The 19,422-nt window shown below is 44.1% G+C and overlaps 1 protein-coding gene across 1 annotated transcript in view; it reads right to left on the bottom strand.

The window, feature by feature from the left end:
• HSF2 (heat shock transcription factor 2) overlaps positions 1 to 7,039 on the bottom strand; it is a 35,502-nt gene extending 28,463 nt beyond the window's left edge. The window contains exon 1 of the mRNA XM_054991639.1: positions 6,833 to 7,039. Coding sequence (XP_054847614.1) covers positions 6,833 to 6,967 — 135 coding nt within the window. The 5' untranslated portion in view covers positions 6,968 to 7,039. The remainder of the gene's footprint in view (positions 1 to 6,832) is intronic.
• Positions 7,040 to 19,422: the final 12,383 nt, after the last annotated feature.

Below are 19,422 nucleotides of genomic sequence, written 5' to 3'. Positions count from 1 at the left end.
ACTAATTCTTGCTAGTATAACTTTAATATGCAAGTAGATGAAAATTGTTCACAAACTGTCATCAGAATAGGCCAGTTCTTGATATACTGCTCAAAACAGTCCACCACAGAGTTCCATCTAACATCTTGTGGGAGCGTTAGCTTGGTTCCACCCATCCTTTTCAGAGCTGCTGCAGCAAAATGATTGTTACGGAAGTATTTAGCAATTTCAACAACATTCGTCTTTATTTCTGGAACACTTAAGTCTTTGGCTAAGAGGTGCAGCAAATGAGCACTGCAACCATATGTTATTAGCTTTGTATTCCCTTCCTGCTCTTCTAAATTTCTTCTCATCTTGGATACATTTGCAGCATTATCTTTAAGGTCTTTTTCTCAACTCTGTTCATGTTATAACATTTTCGCTGTGAAGAAGAGGCATGTGATCTCTGCTGAGCTGACACAAATTCAGTTTTGAGAACTGCAAAACCAAGCATCTGTGATAATATCTTGTAGGCAGAGAAACTGCCCAATAATCTTACAAAAACCTCTGGAAGAGCATGACATTGTGAATGGATTAATGGAATTTATTTACCAAAAAAATTAAACATATACAGCCTTATTCTACATAATTAAAAACTAATCTTTATTTCATGATAGAATAACCTTTGGATGGTAATATATTTTCCTCAAAAAGCATTTTATTTTAAAAAAAATCCGATTTAAATAAAAAAAATCCGATTTAAATAAAAAAAATCTGATTTTTTTGATTTTTTTAAAAAAATCATTGATTTTTATCCACCCTGATCTAGAGTAACATTGGGTTAGCAACTTTTTCAAGCTGATGTGTAAGAACATAGAGTCCTATTGGATCAGCCCAGTGGTCCATCTAGTCCAGCATCTTGTCTCACACAGTGGTCAATCAGTTACTACAAAGGGCTAACAACAGGGCATAGAGGCTGAGGTCTTCCCCAGAAGGTGCCTCTTGGTACTTGTATTCAGAGATTTACCTCATCTGAATGTAGAGGTTCCCTTCCGTCACCATGGCTAGCAGTCACTGATAGACTTGTACTCCATGAATCTGTCTAATCCCCTTTTAAAACTATTTAATACCTGTGCCCATCACTACATCCTTTGGCAGTGAATTTGACATCTTAACCATTTGTTCTGTGAAGAAGTATTTTTTGTGTGTCCTGAATCTACTGCTCATCAACTTTATTGGATACCCTTGAGTTCTAGTATTTTTGGAGAGTGAGAAAAAGTTCTCTGTCTACTCTCTTTACCCAGTGCACCTCTATCATATCCCCCCCCCCTTTAGCCATCACTTTTCTAAACTCAAAAGTCCCAAACTCTTTAGCCTTTCCTCATAGGAAAGGTGCTTCAAACCCCTAATCATCTTACTTGCCTACTTCTGTACTTCTTCCAACTCTGCAATGTTCTTGCCTTGCTCATCCCTCCTTCCCTCAAACAGCAAGATTAAGGTTCTAGGGTTTCAGAAGCCTTGAATGAAACACTACTGGTTGAGGTTCCAAATGCTGACACCAGGATGAATTGGAGATTAGAATCCTAGGAAGGGGGAAGGGATGTCAAATTTACCCATGCACCCGCATTCAGATGTCACACCAAATTGGAGCTACAATCAAGGCTACCCAGAAACCTTCAACAGTACTAAATGTGCAGCTGGAAAGCAGGAGAGGGAGCAAGGTGAACATGGAAATCGAACTTTGTTTGTGCCTCTCACAAACAATTTGTTGCAATTTGAAAACAGCCACTCAATGCATGACCGTGAAGGGAGCAGTGAGCCCAGAACTCACTATTAACTTGATTCTCGAAAGCTTATGCTACAATAAAGTTGGTTAGTCTTAAAGGTGCTACTGGACTCTTTTTGATTTTGCTACCACAGACTAACACGGCTAACTCCTCTGCATCTATTAACAGTATGACCACCATAAAGATGGCTGATTTCTAAGTCAAGCCAAAACTGGTGGACCCTCAATACTGAAGCTACAGTGTGACAAAAATGACAGTGCTGTCCTATGAGCTATTATACATTAAACACAGCTAAGAGTGTTGTCAGCAAAGAATGTGCATTAGAAAATATTTGAAATATACTACTAATGCAATCCTAAACTCTATTTCATGTTTATAAATCCACTAAAGTCAACATGCTTAGAAGGGAGTAACTGTTTAGGATGACATGGTACATTAGGAATTTATATTTCCTTTAAACAAAAAAATATCAGTTACAAATATACTACAATAAAAGACCTCAGCTAATATCAGAATGTTACATTAACATCCATAAACAGAATTTTAGTATCATGTATTTTATCAACAAAAGTTAAACTGAATTTAACAATTTCACACTGGAGCCGCCCTCTGATACTCTTTTGCTGGAGAATGGTAACTATGAGATCAATACTTGCATGTCCTTCTTGGAACTATTGGCGACACCCGCGAGGGCAACTAAAGAAGAAGTTAAAAGCGCCATTTTGGAAGCCCGTCGGGCTACTTCAAAGTATGCAATGAAGCGTCAGTTGCCGCGCGAGATCATCATCGATTTTTCATCTAAGAGGATCCGGGACACTATCCTATACAATTCATACAATGCGGATTTGGACTTCTTGGGCAACAAAATTAAGATATTGAAAGACGTCCCATTTCTAGTCCGGAAAAGACGTTTTAAGTATAAAAAGTTCGCAGCTCTTCTGAGAGAACGTGGAATAAAGTACAAATGGTTATTTCCGGAAGGAAGCTGGTTCACCCATAAAGATCAAGCCTTTAAGATATTATCAGAAGATCAACTAAGGGATTTTGAGGACAGGAACCCAGAATTCCAGTGCACCAAGCAAGACGAAAAGGAGAAGTCTGAGGGGGAGGGGGAGGAAACGAGCAATGCGGCTGCAGTTGCGCAGAGAGAACTCCGTCCGGGACCCAGGAGGGGAAGAAAAATTTAACTTGAAATTAAATTGTAATTTGCATTTAGTAAGGTCAACCACTCCATCAATATAATATAAAGCTTTAACTTTTGAATAATGGCAGTATGAAGGGAAAACAGAAATGTAGTGTTTAGTGTTTAGTGTTTGTAGGGTACCTTCCCCTTTTTTCCACCCCTCCCTCCCTCTCTCTTTTTTCTTTCCTCTTTCCTATCCCTTGTGTTATTGTAGTCTTTTGTAGTTACTGTTTTGTAGGGTATGTATGTATGTAGTAGTTGTATGTTAGATATTGAAAATAAAAAATTATATAAAAAAAAAAATACTTGCATGTCCTTTGACTAAAATAATTTCCCACTCGTTTCTAAATATTGCCATTTATAATAACACACTTGTGTCCATGTATTCTTTTGCACAGTGACTGACTTGTACAGCTTATAGAAGAACCAAATGGCAGTGCTGACACATGTCGGCACCTCTCACATTGGAGGATGGGCCTGAAATGGTATACTGTAGCTAATACAATTGGTCATAATAATAGCACTGCCTAAATAGATATGATGACACATCAAGCATGTGGCTTTGGTTCCTGGCCTTGTGTCTCTGTTAGCCATTGCAGGTACGATGGTATTTTATGTTTTAAGTTGGAAGACAAGTGAAACTTACCACTCATGACCTGTGAAAAATGATGGGCTGTAGAGTACTGTGGAAAACGTGCCAGAGATGAAGTATTTCCAAAACCTCACACACCCCAGGATAGAAAGGACTGTACACTTCTGGGAGGAAGAAAGTAGACAGAAAGGAGTAGAGCTAGGGACAGTTGGGCTTCTAGGTTTATAATTTAGATCCCCAGCTACTGCTGTTAGCATATACATTTGTATTATTTGGCATATTTATGGAATTTAGAAGTATAAATGTCTGTTTTCTTTGTACAAATATCTATATCTGAGGGTGATTTGCAAACTGCTGTACACTATCCTATCCACAGCACATGTATTATAACTTCTGTCCACTGAGAAGTAGGGAAAAATAAAAGTTGACGGTACAAAACAAAATAATGGTGTGGATCCCACCTAGATTTCCCTTGCCACAAGGACGGTATATTTTTGCTAGGCTATTCTTGAGGGCTACCCATTCTCCAGTAGCCACAAGTGATTAAATATATTATGGCATATTTTTGCCAAAATTAACCCAGAAATTATTGTCCAGTGTTGCTGTCACTAACAGCACTGCATACTAAGGTCCCTACTTGAGCCATGCACAGACACCAAAAATTTAGTCATGACAGGAATGCTACCCAAAAAAATTCTAGCTGGCAATGAGCCTTGTAAATATTCTAAATAAATAAAAGACCGTGTCATCACCCCACCCACTTCACAAAAAATGCACTAGCTGGTGGAATTAGCACAAAGCCCTTCCACACCAGAGCACCAACATGCAGGATGGCAGCAAACTAATGATCAGCCAGGTAACAACTGTGCTTATACATCTTGCTTCTAAACAGATCAGCACCCCACTCAGAGCAGTAAACAAAGCCAATGGTGTTATTATCCCGATGATACAGCTAAGGAGCCAAGGCTGAGAGAAATGGTTTACATAAGGTCACCTACTGAGGCCATGGCAGTAGTGGGATTTGAACAAGCAGAGTGCTGATTTGCAACCCAACCACTATACCACAAAAATGATGGGGAAAGCACTGGTTTTCATTTGATTTTGTTCATCTGTAACCCACCTCTCTTGCTGAGACTCAAGATAGATAGACAGGAAAAAGTCAATCACACACTGTCTACAACAAGAGTATTCTAAAGGGCAGCACCTTTTATAGGCATTCAGTTATAGTTACACAGGAGATGGGGACAACCCCTGAGCACATACCTGCACAAAAGTTCCCAGGTGGTAGCCTACCACAAGTGCAGACACAACATTAAATAGATCCCATGCCATGGAAATTTAGGAATTCTATCCTGACTCAGCAGATTAAGTCAGGGATAGGATTATGTTGTAAAGTCATTTTCCTATATTTATTAGAATGGTTTAACAACTTGTTTGCCTTGAATTCTTATTTAAAAAATTAGCAACAAGAATATTATGCAGCCAAATCATAATACACTAAAAATAAAATGTCACTGTTGCCAAGCTGAGCAGTGTGGCACCAAGACAAGGCAAAATATGAGTAGCTCCCAGATTCCTGATGCTATTTGCCTTAGTCATACAAATGTTATGTTTGAAAATTGATCTCCCTAGCTCCCCTCCACACCATTCCATTCATACAAACCCCAAGACAATTGTAACAACTTTTTAAATGTTCTACAAATGAAAGGCAGAAATTAAAGTACACACTACTATTCTGCTTACTAAAGTACAGTTATGCTCCTTTAACAGTGAAAGGACTCGCAGCCTGACACTGTATATTGCTCCATCAGCACTAAATCCCAGTGTTCAACGTAGCTTGCTCCCAAATAACAAAAATCAGCTTTGATTCAACAGATCATTTGGGGGGCCAGAATTATGTTTGTAATGAGCAACCCCTCGACTCCCCTCCTACTATGCTGAAAGATCTCTCTACTGGCTGCCTGTTACGTAAAGGATAATCTCACATACTGTCCACCTGCCCATTAAGATCCTCTTCCCAAGTCCTGCATATGTATGCACCTGCAGTGATAAGCCAGGTAGCAATTAAGACACAGGTTTTTTTCCTCCCACAAATGGTGTCACTTCATCTTTGGAATGCTCTCCCCACTAAGGCTCTCCAGGCATCCACTTTATTTTCCTTTAGTCAACAGTATTTCTCCTTACTGAGGTTTTTAAAATTTACATATTGATTTATTAAACTGCTTTTATGGACTGCTTTTAGCCTAAAACTTGTTTGTAGGTTGCCTAATTATTTACAACTATGATTTTATATTTAAGTTTTCAGTTTATGAGTTTCTCTAAAAATGTATATACTACCTCTCCAAACAAACATACTTCATATTTACACAGCACTTTCCTTTATTCAAAGTCTTTCACATTCATCAGATATGAAACATTACAATATCTCAGGCAAGCAGCCCTGAAGCCAAGAGAACAGTGGCTCGTCTAAGGCCAGTGAGCAAGTTTGCAGCCAGGTCGAGGAGCTAACCAGAGAATCCCCAGTCCTCCCTCCTTCCTGGCCGTCAGCGGGATAGCCCAGGCAAGGCAGATCTCGGAAGTTAAGCATAGTCAGCCTTTGTTAGTAACTGTCCGGGAGACCTCCAAGGAAGATCAGTGTTTCAATAACGAGGTTGGCAATGGCAAACCACCTCTGTTAGTCTCTTGCCTTGAAAACCCCAACAGGGGGTCACCATAAGTCAGCAATGCCTTAACACCACCACCTTCCCAGGTGCAACAGTTCTCTCTGAACCGGCGGTCGATTTCACTTCTTCTGCGCACAGGCACAACACGCACTCGTGCAAGTGACACAAAGAGGCCGAGTCACACGTGCTCTCTCCCCCTCAGGGAAATAATCTCTGTACAAGGCAAGGCCGCACGCCCGGAGGCTCCAAGCCAGGCCAACCGCGTGCACCCGCATGCCTGTCACGCCGAAGCCCCGCTTCACAGCCACATCCGTCCGCTCTAGCTGCGCCTCTTCTCGGCCTCTCTGAAGCCTTGGGATCTCCTTTGACAGCCTTCCTAGGCGCGCGCAAAGCGGCCAAAGGCCCTCTGGATCTCGGCCCAGGCGCCTCTCCCGCCTCGCGGCCCGCCAGAAAAGAGGCCTGACCACACCCCCTCTTCTCCCACTAGGGAGTCCGTTTCTCCTCTGTTGGGGGGATATGAGGAGGAAGAAGCGCGACCCTCCCCGTGGAGCCCAGAGGGGGGGCGGGCGGAGAGGCCATTTCTCCCTCTCCTCTCCGTTCCCACCATGCAACGGAAGGGAAAGCCTCGCCCGACCGCGGCCTGCCTTACCTGGCTCCAGGTGATAAGCTGATTGCTTGGTGCGTCTCCCACCAGCGCCCACAGCTTACTGAGAAAGGCCGGAACGGCGTTGCCGGCGCTAGCGGGGCTGGTTGTCATAGCGGCCGCAGCCGGTTGCTGTTTCATTATCGTTCTAAACGAGGCCAGGCAGCCTCGTCGGCCGCCGCCTCCTTCCTCCGCGAACACCCGCCCCGCGCGCATGCGCGGCGGACAACGCGCAAGGGACTGCCCGCCCTTAGCCCCTCCTTTTACATAACCGGTACACGTGCGCGGCCTTCACGTGCCACAACAGCGCGGGCTCTCGGCTTTCATTGGAAGCTGCGGACGGACTTGCGGAATGCTCATTGGCTGGGACGGCCGGAGAGGAGGTGGGAAAAAGGAGAAGGCGGAAATTTCCACCGAAGGATAAATGAAAAGTAGCGAATCGACCTGGCCAATCAAGGAAAACGTCTCCTAAAGAGACGGGAAGGAGGAATGCGCATGCGCACGCTTGACAGAAAAGGAAGGGGCTTTGTGCTGAAGAGAAGTTGGCTCTGTTGTGTGGGAGGGCGGTTCAGAATTGAAACGCTGGTCAAGGAGAGTTGTGCGCTGGGATCGTGTGGTGCGCGCGCATGTTTGCGCGCAAGACAGGTTTAAGATTTCTTCTGGGCAGACCAACGTAGATCTCTGCATGCTTCAGGATGCTTGCTTGTTGTTATTGCTCTACGTTCATTATTCATTTGCAACGTTAGTACTGGTACAGCACTTACTTCCATGAATATAACGTATTATTCATATAAAGCCGCTCTCTCCCTCATCATCGCTTAAGCACCAAGGTTTGTGGTTGAATGCCTCAGAAGGACAGTACTACTTGTATTCACTTTTTTGAGAGAAACTTGGGACTCCAGTCATTAAAGGCGTTTGCTTAGTGTGGTATCTTGAGTACATCAGCTTTATATACAAATAAGGGAAGGGGTAAAAGCCAGAACGGGCATTAAACAAACGGTGGTACCACATTAAAAAAAATGGGATGTGTTAAAGACACCAGAGAAGAATATTTTAGAAATGAAAACATGAAAATCTCATACTTTTCTTAACCCTTTCCCTGCCAAATGCTCCTGGAACACCACAGAATAGGCAGAAATGGGCGCTAAAGAAATGGTAGTACCATACAAAACAGTGGGAAGTATTAAAGACACTGGAAAACATTTTAGAAGTGAAAACATTGAACTGGCATGCTTTTATTAACCCTTTCCCTGACAAAATGTTTCCGGAATGGGGCGGAATGAGCACTAAAGAAATGCTAGTACCAGAAGAAACAGTGGGAAGCATTAAAGACACTGGACAACAATATTCTATAAATGAAAACACTGAACTGGCACACTTTTATTAACCTTTTCCCTGTCAAAATGGCCCCAGAACACTTTGGAGCCGGCCAGAACAGGTACTAAATAAATGTTAGTACCATAAAAAAAAGTGGGAAGCATTAAAGACACTGCAAAACAATATTTTTGAAATGAAAACATGGACGTACCAAGATTTTATTAACCCTTTCTCTGACAAAATGTTCCCAGAACACAACAGAACAGGTCAGAACCAGCACTAAAGAAATGATAGGACCGCAAAAAAACAGTGGGAATAATTAAAGACACTGCTGAAAAAGATTTGAGAATTGAAAACACTGAACTGGGATGCTTTTATTAACCTTTTCCTGCCAAAATGCTTCCAGAACAGCACAAAACCGGCCAGAACAGGCCCTAAAGGAATGCTAGTACCATGGAAAACTTTGGAAATCATTAAAGACAAAGTGGTTTGGAGCTAGGCTTACCAACAATTCTGGAGAAAAATGTCTTGTCCCTTTAATGGAGGAAATGGGCCATTGAAGCTTTTCATGGTATGGAATGGCCAGGAGACACTTAGGACATATGTTTATAAAAATATAAGGTGTACCCTTGTTCGCAGAAAAATCTTGAACTAAACATGGAGGTTACAATCCATCCAAACTATTACTACTCTTCCACTTGCTCAGACATTGCACTGAAACTGTCTGAAATATGGGGTTGCCAAGTTCCATAAAATGGCAGGAATGAGGTATGGTGAGTTCTGGATAGTTTGCCAGATTTTCAGGTGGGAAGAACAATGGAGAATTGGGATTCTGGCTACTCCTCTGGTACTTTGCCCACTGCAGCTCCAGCTACAACCCTTTCCCCTTTTTACAATAGTTTACAGTAATATAATGTGTTACAATAATAAAGCAGTCACACAGACATATCACAATGCCACTGTGCCATCATTACTTGGAGATCTCCGAGCAAAAGGGATTTAATAGTTACCGTATCTTTGTCCAGCCGGTATAACGGAAGGATAAGGTTGCACCTTAACTCCAATGAGTCTATTAATATCTAATTATATAGTTGTGGTAGCCCTTTTATTCCATTGCGAAGTGCCAACAGCTTGATTTCTTCCATAAAGAGAAGGGTTAGCTTGAATTTCTAATCTGTTTTTCTAAAGCATATATGTCACATAATTGGGAGTTATTGTAGAGAAGAGATCCTAGAAGAGGTACATACAATATATAATGCTTGAGGTTGCAATACTAATGGGAAAAAACCCTATACACATTGATGGAAGAGAGGTTAAAGGCTTACTGAGAAACTGAGCACCCCTTAATTGAACGACCTTCATTTTAGGGTTAGTCTCTATGGAAACACAAATACATGGCCCTATGTGGTGAAAGCTTTAAAGGAGCTTATTGCATTAGTAAAATGCCAGAAGTTTCTATATGCTTATAGAGAAGCTTAAAACATGCAAGCTTGAGCAAACTTCACAAAGAATCTGACAGCATACTTACTTGCTAAAACTCCACAAAGCTATGATTAAAATAGAAAGTTTCATTCTTTAAAGATTAAAATGGGGTAGAAAATGTGTGACAGTGTGACAGAATAACAGGATAGGACCTTTTGGCCGGTGCCTGGGTGTCCCCACATTACAGCCTCCAGTTTCATCAATGGCCACAAAGTGCTGCCCGGCTGCCATGCCATGACACAAGGGTCGCCCCCACCTCCCAGCATCCTGTCGGTGTGGCCGATGCTCTGAGCGGGGGGGACATTTGTTACTTTGTGGTGGACCCCCCTCGCAGCACTGCCCCTCAGGCAGTGGATGTTTGGGTGCCACCTAGGCAGCATTGGCCTTCCTCAATTGGCTACTGGGGATCAATGGCATAAATGGGGGGCCTCATCAAAACATACTTGAAACCCCATATTTGGCAGGGCAAATAATGGTTATGGGGGGCAAGACTGTTAGCAGTCAAAGAGCCATTTCACCCCCATTTCACCCCCCCACCCCCGCCCCCCCACACCCCTCGCGACCCCCCCACGCCACCTACCTGCGTGCCTCCGGTCCTCCCAGCTAGGCTGACCTGCCGCCTCCCAGAGTCGCCTCATCTCGGCGAAGAAAGGCGGCCTGGCACTCATCCTCGGGATGCCCTGCCACCGCTCAAGGGTCCCGAAGAAGTCGGCCTTCACGCGTTTGAACTTGGACCAGCACTGGTCCGCCGTTCTAGGCCAACCCCTCTCACCCAGTTGACGGGCAACCCGAGCGAAAATGGCTTTGGTGGGCAGGTGGTGGCTGCCCATAAGGCGGGAAGCCCGCCCACTCTGAAGCAGGAGGTCAAGGAGGGCCTCGACCTCCTGATCCCTCCAGTAGTGGCCCTTACTCGCGGCCATTTCCACAGTCCGCCATTCCTGATATGCGCAAACGCGCGGCAGTGTAACTGCGCATGCGCGGATTTGAAACCAGCGGTCTGCACCGGCAACCACAAGTCCGCTTCGCGGGCATGCTTCCCCCCGCCACTGTTCTGAGCACCACTGTTCGCCAGAGCACACCTCCCTGACCGCAATATTATGCTATGTTTAGACCCAATGCACGGCCGGGCTCCCCCTCATCTCCTCCCGTCTCTTTTTTGCGAGGACTGACATTGGTTGTGAATGAATGCGTTTGCGCATTCTCGCAAACACGGATACCGAATCGGCTCAGGGACCGTAAGCTTCTGCATGGGGCACCATTCTGCGATAACATGTTTGTGTTTATATTTCCTTAACAGTGGAGCAATGCCATAGTAAAGAACCCCCCCCCCCATACACACACCACTCTCCATGCAGGGATGTTTCTCGCGGCGGCCCGCACAAGACGTGGAGGGGTGGGCACACTGCACAAAAACCAGCAATTGTGCATTTGCGCTTTTGTGGGTTAATGTTTAACAGTGTGCAAGTGCGCAGAGCGCAAATGCTGCCAGGTGTGCAATCCCTCTCCCCCTCCCCCTCACCACACGCCCAACCAACCCAGAAACGGACAACGAAAGACACAAATAGTCCACTGTACAATGCCAACAAACTTTATTGTGACTACAAATTGCTCCAGGCAAGAGCTGCAATAGATTGAAACGAGTTTCCCTGCCCCGCAATGAAGCCCAGAGCATCACCGTCTGCATATGGAAAACATGAATGCCACCATCACGTCACGAACCCCCTTCCCCTCCTCAAGCATCCCCCGGTCGTTCGCCCCATACTCCAGACCTTTCCCGGGCATTGTCAAGGGCGTGGGATCCCTCAGTGAACCAAGCACGGCATGTCCCTTGGCCTCACACAAGTTGTGCAGGATCACACACATGGTAACAATGGTCATCACGTTCTCCTCTCTGGCCTTCAGCCGATGCAGGAAGCACTGCCAGCGTCCCTTCAGACGGCCAAAACTGCATTCCACCTTGTTTCTGGCCCATGCCAGGCAGCGGTCGAAGTGTTTCTGTTCCGGCGTGACAGCAAATTTCCCGTAGGGTTTCATCAGCCAGCGCCGCATCGGATAAGCACCGTCCGAGATCATCAGTGGTGGCACTGAAACACCGTTCACCCTCAAGGATGGATTCCCAGGCACAAAAGCCCCAGTGTCCATTGCTGCACAGAAAGCTGAGTTGCGGAACACGAAGGCGTCGTGGTTCTTGCCACTCCAACCCACCTCTGCGTCCACAAAACGGCCGGTGTGATCAACTGTCCCCTGCAGCAAGATGGAGGAGTAGTTCTTTTGATTCCCATATTGGTCTGGCTTACCGCGTGGCTGACCGATGCAGGTGTGAGTGCCATCTATCGCCCCGACACAATGAGGGAACCCCAGCACAGCAAACGCATCCATTATCTGTAAAAAAGACCAAAAAACATCAGGCTTTACTGAAAATGCGGACATGCGCGTCATCGGAAATCCGAACAAACGCCCCCGACTACCACTGTGTCCATGCCTGCGCAAACCTTATGGCCCGCCTGAATAACAGTATCTCGCAGCTGCGCAAATCAAGAACAGCCCCAAAGTTACCATCAGGCACATGAAGTGTCCGCGTGCAGCCATCACTCACCTTCCCGACCTGGTCCCCGAGGCACACCGTCTTTGAGAGCAGCTCCTTCTCAATTGCGAAGCAGACCTCCAACACAGCATCGGATACAGTGGATAACCCGAGACCGAAGTGATCCGCCGCAATGCGGTAGCATGCACCAGTAGCAAGGCACCATAACGTCACCGCCACCCTCTTCTCCACGGACACGGGCTCACACATGTTGGTGGAGTGCTGCTCCAAGGTCGCCCTAAGCACATCCACCAGCTCATTGAAGGTCCCCCTGCTCATTTGGAAACACTGGATCCAATGTGTGTCGTCCCAAACACGTAGTGGTATGCGCTCCCACCAGTCCCGGCTGCGGGGGTATACCCAGCAGTCTCTGTGCTCTCTGATTTCCGCCAGTGCATACCATCGCTGCCGCAGATGTATTCTTCGCAAAGTGGACCGATGTGAAGCCGAACCCGAATTTTCGCTGTGGAAAATCAGCTGGGCAGCTCTTCTCCTCCTCAAAATGTGCCGCAGATGCGCATGGCAAAGTGACATCGTGTTCTGCAGCAGGAGAATCACCGCCTGTGCCATCATGAGAAAGAGCTCTCTCCCGGGCGCCATTTCGGGGTCCAACACTCACCACGGACCAAATTAGCAATGGAGACTCTCGAGCATAATCTTCATCCAATGTACCTCACGAGACGCCCCCGACCAATCATTGAGCACATCGTCGACGCTGCGCATTCGCACACATGCGCATTTGCGCGTTTGTGCAAAACAAGAAAAAAAACCAACCCCCCCCAAGATGTGAACCAATGATGGTCCCCAACGTCAGTTGTGGCGGTGAGGAAAGAACCAATCCCGGGTCCCTCAGTTGGCCGTGCGAACATCCGGAAGTGGGACGGCACGGCACAAAGTGGATGGAGACGAGACAAAGCGGACGGAGGCGAAAATACACGCGTGGCCGGTAAGCAATTATTCCCATGGAAAAAACGCTATTTCTGGCCGTCTGGAATCGGCCAAACTATCCCTAAAGACACCCTTTCATAGAGATGCATGCAGAATAATCTTAAGCAGGTTTACTAAGAAGTAGGTCCCATTAAGCTGAGTAGAGTTTCCTCCCTATCATGTGTTTACAGTACAATCATATGCAGAGTTAGAATCCAGTCTTATCCCTTGGGCCTAGATTGGAGTCTTTTTGTGTAGGCTTACACTGATACTCTCTAGCCAACAAATCTTATATTGTTGATGTCTTTCAAAATGTCATAATTGCTCTACATCACTAGTAGAGTTCCTAGGTGCCCACTGTGTGTGTGCTCTCAAGGGGTGCAAGGACGTCACCCCTGGAAGTGACATCATCGTGCCAGCTGCAGGAGCATTCCTGCACTTCATTTGGGGCCAATTTGGGCCCCAAACAGGCTGAATCAGGCCTGCACAGAGCATGGGAGCACTCCTGTGGCCAGTGCGACAACATCACTTCCGTGGGTGACGTTATCACCCAGGCACCAGTGCATGCCTGCTAGCATGAGATAAGTGCCAGGTTCTCCCCACCTTTGGCAGGAGGGTATAGGGATCTGGGAGCCCTAATCACTAGGGAAAGGGATCAAATTTCTGTGGGTCAAATCTCACTCTTCCTATCTGTACCTTCACAATGTCACTTGTAGCCTGTATTAATTTGGTTTGAACACAGTTTTGGTCCAATACAGAAGCAGCATCAGCTAGTGGTGGCATTTTTCAGGGGCATGGACTATTTCTGAACACGAGTCATGTGTTTCCCTTAGTATCTGTTTACTGACAGGTAAAGTGCAAAAGTACAAGAAGGTGCTCTATTATTAATCAATACACTCCTAATAACATTTCTACAATTTATCCAAAATAGTCATCTAACAACAATAGTTATAGTATAAATAGTTACAAAAATATACCTTTGCAATACAGTCCTTCATTCATGCAGGACAATCCAACTGGTGAAGAAATCCACAATCCGTACAGAGGAAACTCTCTTTGGATAGTTAACGAAACGTAAGCTGCTGCAGTTTGGGCTGTAATGAGTCCACGTTCAATGTAAGTGTCCAAAATTCAAAATTCAAAGTAATAAACATCCAATGCCAAAGGCTACAAAAGCCAATGGGTTTTGCTAACATATCAACAATCCTGTTTTGTACATAAACTTCTTCATAGGCTCCAACTTCATTAATCAATCTGTAATTTAATTACTTTAATATTCAAACACTTATAAAACATCATTCAGAATGTACACTCACAAAGATAAAGACATTCACTAGCTCACCACCATGTTGGTATGTAATAATGGTCCAACACCATATTTGGGTGTTGTCAAACAATAACTTTATGCTATCTGTGTTTAAAGTGAATGCAGCCTCCAAAATTCAATTGATAAAGGAGCCCTTTACAAAAAGCAAGAAAGATCCGTTTCATTGTTCAAACCATTTGGGGACATTATTATGTGCAAGAACGGGAGCCTGGTAGTGGTCGGGGGGCCTCTAAATACTAGGGGCAAGCATCTGAAAAATATTTGGGTTTCCCACTTCGGATTTATCCAAAGTGGGAAAACAATCCGTAATAACCCAAATTGGGTGTTTAGATCACTTTGGTATGCTCCATAGAGATTTGGGAGCACACTAAAGCTTTAAATTTCTCACCCCGCCACCCTGTGGCTTTTTTCTCCTGATGGTGAAGAACACAGCTGGGAGTTTGAAAGCAACCCTTTTTGAGCCACTTGCAAGTGGCACGAAAAGGGTGGCTTTAAGTTTCAAATGCCCCTGTGTTTTCTTCACCTAATGGGGTGAAGAAAGAAGTGGAGCATTTGAAAGTGACTCTTTTTGCACCGCTTACAAGCAGCACGAAAAAAGTGGCTTTAAATTTCAAACCCTGCACCACTTGCTTCAGCCGATGGGCAAGTGAGGAGGTGCCCCCTTCCATCAGCTGAAGCAAGCGGTGCAGAGTTTGAAAGTACCCTTTTTCATGCTGCTTGCAAGTGGCACGAAAAGGGTGGCTTTCAAACTTCCTGCCCTGCTGCTTTTTTCCTCTGTGGCAGGGGGAAAAAGAGTTTCTATGGAGTCAGATGTCTAGGATCCTACATGTGTTATTTCCCAAGATTTGGTATTGTCTCAATTGTTCTTCATTGATGATGTTAGGATTTTTAATGAGATCACCCATAGCTTTTCTGGCTGTTTTTCGCAAATGCAAACAGCCAGAAAAGTGCTGCCAGCTGCCCCTGCTTGACTCAAAGCTTTCCAAAGCAATCCAAATCGCTTTGGAAAGCTTTGATTTGGTATTTCCGAATCGGAACAGCAATGCTGGTGTCATATATTCTAAGCTTCCTCCTCTGTTCCTCCTCATATATTCTATATTCTAAGCTTCCTCCTCTGCTGTCAGTTTTTGTTAGATGTTTTTTCTACAGAGATGGAGAGGTCTTACCCCTTAGTCTTTCAATTTTCACGTTAAATTCTGTTGACTGCAACATGCAATGGTACGCTTCATGGTTTTCTATGGAAAACTAGTCTGAAAGCCTGAGAACTGAAGGACCACTCCCTCTCCTCCGTAGCAGAAAGAAAGACCTAATGTCCTTCCTCCAGGGATTATTGGAGAAGGGGTACTAAAGTGGCCAAATGTTCTCCTCTACCTCAAATAGAAAGGAACCTTCACAGTAAGTCTCAAGTTCCTTTTTAAACTTGCTATTGGTAATTCCCTTGGTTAAGCATATTCAAAGTCAATGAGGCTAGAGGCACTGTTACTTTCTTTTTTTCACAAACCTCCTTCTATTAACCAATCAAGGTCCCATGCTTTCTTCCTTCATCTGAGGTTGGTGGGAGGAACTTATAGGAATGCCCTATAAATGCTATGTCATCCAGTATGAATTTCTGATTAGGAATTTTGTGTTGTGTATCTATCTTATTGTGAAGCTTTTAAATATTTAATTTAAAATAACGTATGCATTGAATGGCGCAAAATATCAAATATACTGATATTTTCAACATCAGCCTGTAGGTGGTGCAAGTGTCATTCTCATCTTCAAAAATGGTTGATGAAAGAAATACTTCATGACAATACCTACTGGCAATACACTTATTAGCCTGAGTAATGAAGAAGCTCACATATATAATGTCCAGTGATGTACTTCAAAATATATGTTCAGATAAATATTGAGAGGCTAAATTAAAAGAATCATGCTGGGGTGTTAACTACTGGAACTGCATGATTATTTGCATCATGATACTGAAGTTGACACGTCTAATTCCATGCATATATTCACTGGTACAGCTTTACAAGTTACTTTTTTCCAGCAAAGGAATTAACACTTGTTTGGGGGAAAGGTCTACAAATATCATGAATATTTGAATGATCACACACCAGCAATGTTTTGCACAGATGTTTCTTTTAAGGCCTCAAAAGGCAGAGGTGTTTACAACTGTCACTCAAGTTTGTCTTGATGGCATCTTTCTCCTCTTAATGCACCAGTATAGTGATTCAGCCTGTTAATGCTGTTAATATTTCCCGCTGCAGAACAGATACAGCCTAAAGGCCACTGAGACCTTTTTGAGATACTTAGAATGTAAAAGGAATTGAAAACAAAAGTGGTTCCTGCTTCTTGTTCTCTATGGTTATAAAAAAAAGTCTAAAGCACAACTTTGATATATGTTTTAATGTCCCAGGCTAGCCTGATCTTGTCAGATTTCAGAAGCTAAGCAGGCTTGCTCTGGCTAGTGTTTGAATGGGAGACCACCAGGGATGTGCAGGGTCAATATGCAGAAGCAGGCAGTGGAAAACCACCTCTGCTCATCTCTTGCCTTGAAAACCTTACTAGGTTACCATAAGTCAGTTGTGTCTTGATAGCACTTTTCACTTCCACCTCTCACTTAATGGCATATTTATTTATTTTTATTTACGTCATTTATAGGCCACCTTTCTCACTGAGACTCAAGGCAGATTACACAGTATGAGGTTAATACGATCAGTATCAAGTACGTACATTTCAATACTATACCATAAGGTAAACCTATACAAGTTTAAAGACATAGCATTAGCAAGGATCTGAGACATAGTAGAGATACTGAAGCAAAACATAATCATTTCTAGGACTAACATTAGACAGCATGGAGCGATGGTTGTACATAGGAGTACATATTTAAAGCAGCAGCTAATATATGAGGCAAAAATGGTGATGAAGTCTATGATCCCCAACTTGTTAGTGAAGTGCTTGAGACCCCATCCCTACAATGCAGCCCTCCCATTTGAGTAAAAAGCCTTTTTGAATAGTTTTGTTTTGCATCGTTTACGGAAAGCCTGGAGAGTGGGGGCTTTTCTGACTTCCTCAGGCAGGTCATTCCACAGGATAGAGGCCACCACAGAGAAAGCCCGTGTACGGGCTGCTGTTGATTTCACCTGTGCGTAGCCTGGTACCTGCAGGAGATCCTGTTCAGATGAGCGAAGTTGCCATGGAGGAACATAGGGAGGGAGGCAGTCCCGTAGGTATGCCGGACTAAAGCCATGAAGAACTTTGTATATAATAACTAAAACTTTGAACTGAGCACGGTAAATGATGGGTAGCCAGAGGAACGGCTGTAGGATGGGAGTGATGTTCATGCTACTGCTCACTCCTGATAGCAATTGAGCTGCAGCATTTTGCACTAATTGGAGCCTCCTAGTTAACTTAGATGGGAGGCCAATGTACAGAGCATTACAATAGTCAAGCCTTGAAGTTACCATAGCATGGATCCAAGGGGCCAGGTTAGCCGTGTCAAGATAAGAAGCCATCTTCCAGCCTAGAGTGAGGTTGTAGAAAGCATTTTTTGCCACTGCCTTAACTTGTTTTTCTAGTAATAACGCTGGATCCAGTATAACCCCTAGGCTTTTAACTTAGTCTGCAAGGGTCAGACAAACTCCATCGAAAGTGGGGAGTACAATGTCCTTCAAGATCTCTGCCTTCCCAACAAGCATCACTTCAGTCTTGTCTGGGTTCAATTTCAATTTGTTGTTTTTCAACCATTTCACCACGGCTGTCAGGCAGTGATCTAAGATTTCCACACCTTTGCCTTGCGGCTTGAGACAGTTTACAGTTCTAATGATGCAATAAAACCATGTAACTTGCTGCCTCCCCCCCACCCACACACCCGAAAAGCTTGAAGATCAAATCCCAACTAGCTTGCAACTATAATGGCTTTTCAGCTCCTAAAAATTTCTAAGGATATCAACCCTCCACACCTTATCAGAGGGATGTTCCACAAATTGTGAGCACCTATGGAAGATGAATAGGCTCTGGTGATGCCAGGTGGGCAACATTAAGTGGGGCTAGGGAGGGCAAGCAGAAGATTGTAATTAGAGGGCTGTAATTGGCAAGAAAAGGGAGCAGTGATAAAGAGATGCACTTCACAGGGGGTGCTCTTAGCTATTATAGCAACCTACTTTTCAAACAGCAACACTGGATCCAGGAGAACTCCCCAGCTCTTAACTTGCTCTGAAAATGTCAGCTCTAGTCCCTCTTAAACCATGTGGATCTAGCTCCTCCAAAGTATCCACCTTCCCAACAGCATCATTTTTGTCTGATTCAGCTTCAGCTTCTTCTGCCTCAAACACCTGACCACAACCTCAAAACAATGGTTCTGAGGTTAGATGTATTGCCCTGTTGATTTGTATTGATTTGCATTGTGAAATCTGCCTTCAGTCTCAGTGAGAAAGGTGGACTATAAATAATATAAATAAATGAATGAATACAGATGCATATGGAGGGTTCGATAATTATAGGCCTGGTTGTCATCCGCATGTAAGAATAATCACTACAAAGCTGTGGAATCAGACTTATTAAAAATTTATTCCTCCCAACATACAAAAGCCCAGGCAAAACTGTAGGAAAAACCCATTATGTTTTAGGCCTCTAGAAACTGCAGTAGAAATATGAAAGTTCCACTTTGGATATTGCAAATTAGTTTGGAGAACAATAAGTGAGAATCACTTGCACTTCCGATTCCTCTGACATGTAGAATTCATGGCTCAATCCTCTGAAAATTGAAAGGGTGTTGTTTCCATTTGTTAGTAGCTGGACACAAGAAAGGCTCACACTCTCTCTCCTTACAAACAATGTGTGGACTAGGAACATGCGATTCAGTATTTTCAGTTTAAAAATATACCCAAACAATACCTATTTGATATTATTCAGGTATATCTGGATATGTCTCCCTTATTTGGGTATATTAGGATAAACTGGTATTTACAT

The sequence above is a fragment of the Eublepharis macularius genome, chromosome 1 (assembly GCF_028583425.1).
Source record: "Eublepharis macularius isolate TG4126 chromosome 1, MPM_Emac_v1.0, whole genome shotgun sequence".
In the NCBI taxonomy this organism is placed as follows: domain Eukaryota; kingdom Metazoa; phylum Chordata; class Lepidosauria; order Squamata; family Eublepharidae; genus Eublepharis; species Eublepharis macularius.
Note: the sequence above shows the minus strand (reverse complement) of the source record. Positions and strands in the feature narration are given on the sequence as shown.